The sequence below is a fragment of the Nicotiana attenuata genome, unplaced genomic scaffold (genome assembly GCF_001879085.1).
Source record: "Nicotiana attenuata strain UT unplaced genomic scaffold, NIATTr2, whole genome shotgun sequence".
Classification (NCBI taxonomy): Eukaryota; Viridiplantae; Streptophyta; class Magnoliopsida; order Solanales; family Solanaceae; genus Nicotiana; species Nicotiana attenuata.
Window position 1 is genome coordinate 242,797 of NW_017671059.1, and position 1,451 is coordinate 244,247.

The 1,451-nt window shown below is 39.1% G+C and overlaps 1 protein-coding gene across 1 annotated transcript in view; it reads right to left on the reverse strand.

Moving 5' to 3' along the window:
- LOC109205598 (dicarboxylate transporter 1, chloroplastic) overlaps window positions 1-1,451 on the reverse strand; it is a 5,774-nt gene continuing 4,323 nt past the window's right edge. Inside the window, exon 3 of the mRNA XM_019368315.1 lies at window positions 1-673. Within this exon, the coding sequence (XP_019223860.1) occupies window positions 311-673 (363 nt within the window). The 3' untranslated portion in view covers window positions 1-310. The remainder of the gene's footprint in view (window positions 674-1,451) is intronic.

Consider the following 1,451-nt stretch of genomic DNA (forward strand, 5'->3'; position numbering starts at 1 on the left):
TAAAGAATAAGCAAAGTTGTAGGCAATAAATGTAAAAAGAATTGAAGTGAGCTAGTCACTCAGCTCTTACAACTTGAAGTTTCAATGTCAAAAAAATTTCAGCAAAAACTTGAACTTCAGCTACAAATGGACCTAATTTCTATACCATTCTTTAACTACACCAGTCTCCACCAAAAATTACCAAAACTTATTTCAGAAAAAAGAATAGGAAACTAATCTTAACGGTCCACGCCAAGATCATATGAGGAGGTTGTAACAGGTATCATCGTTAACTACTGTAAATCAGAAGGTTTCATCTTAACCAGCAACTCTACCACAAGCCGATGGCCTTCCACCAAATTCCTCCGACTCCAAGCCAGATTATAAGGTTGACGATGGAAATTACAAACCCGTATCCCCACCATTTTGCGAGGGGGACATAGTTTGCACCGTAGAATACAGGTGCTGATCCGATTCCATAGTGAGTAATTCCACCCATAAGGTTCGAGAGGAAAGAGAGCACCAACGCTCCCAAGTACGGTGGAGTACCTAGTGCACTAGCAACGGATAAGAATGCTGTGAACATTGCTCCGATATGAGCAGCTCCACTTGCGAAGAAGTAGTGAGAGTAGAAGTACAGAAGAACAAGAATTCCGAATGACAACTGCCACGAAAGTCCTAATCCACCAACAACCTGCAAAATAGAGCGAGTAAATCAAGCACGAGCGATAAATTAGTGGAGCAACCCCCATACTTGTGGAGTAGTGGACACACAGATGCTTCAGTAAATCAATTGGAAAAAAAAGGCAAAATGGTTTCACCACCTAATCTGTATGAAAAAGTCAGTTTTGTTGCTAATGAGAAAAATGTTCACCTACCCCATAAGATGTACTCGCCACAGACATAGTCACCACAGATAAATGCTTACAGATTTATAGAGATGCTATATTGATGTCTGACCGTGGTACATAACGTTAATAAATAATACAATGTCATCAAGCAGATAAGGATGGAGCAGAAGACTACAAAGTATTATAATCCGGATCAGCGTTCTAAGAGTTCAATACACGAGCATCATTATGAGATAATTTAGTCTTTTATATAAACAAATGCAAATATAAAACTGAAGGATAGCCACACTTCAATTCCACCCAGACTTTTCTCTTACGGTCATGCCAATCAAGGTTACATGTACCTCTTTTTAACTTCCCTCAATACACTTGTTAGTGGCAAGAGAGTGATGTCAAATAACAATTTACTCTACCTAAGATGGTAATTTAAATGATCTTTACAAGGCCTCTCAATAGCTCTTGTTGAGGAGTTTTTGGTCTTTAATTCACACCTACAAAGATATTTTTATGTAAAACCATGCCTTTTCTAGTGCACAGAGAAACACCAGTATCAGTTTTTCTTTCTCTTTTTTTTGGGGGGTCGGTTGGGTTTGGTTTTGGGGTTGTGTGTGTGAGGGGAGG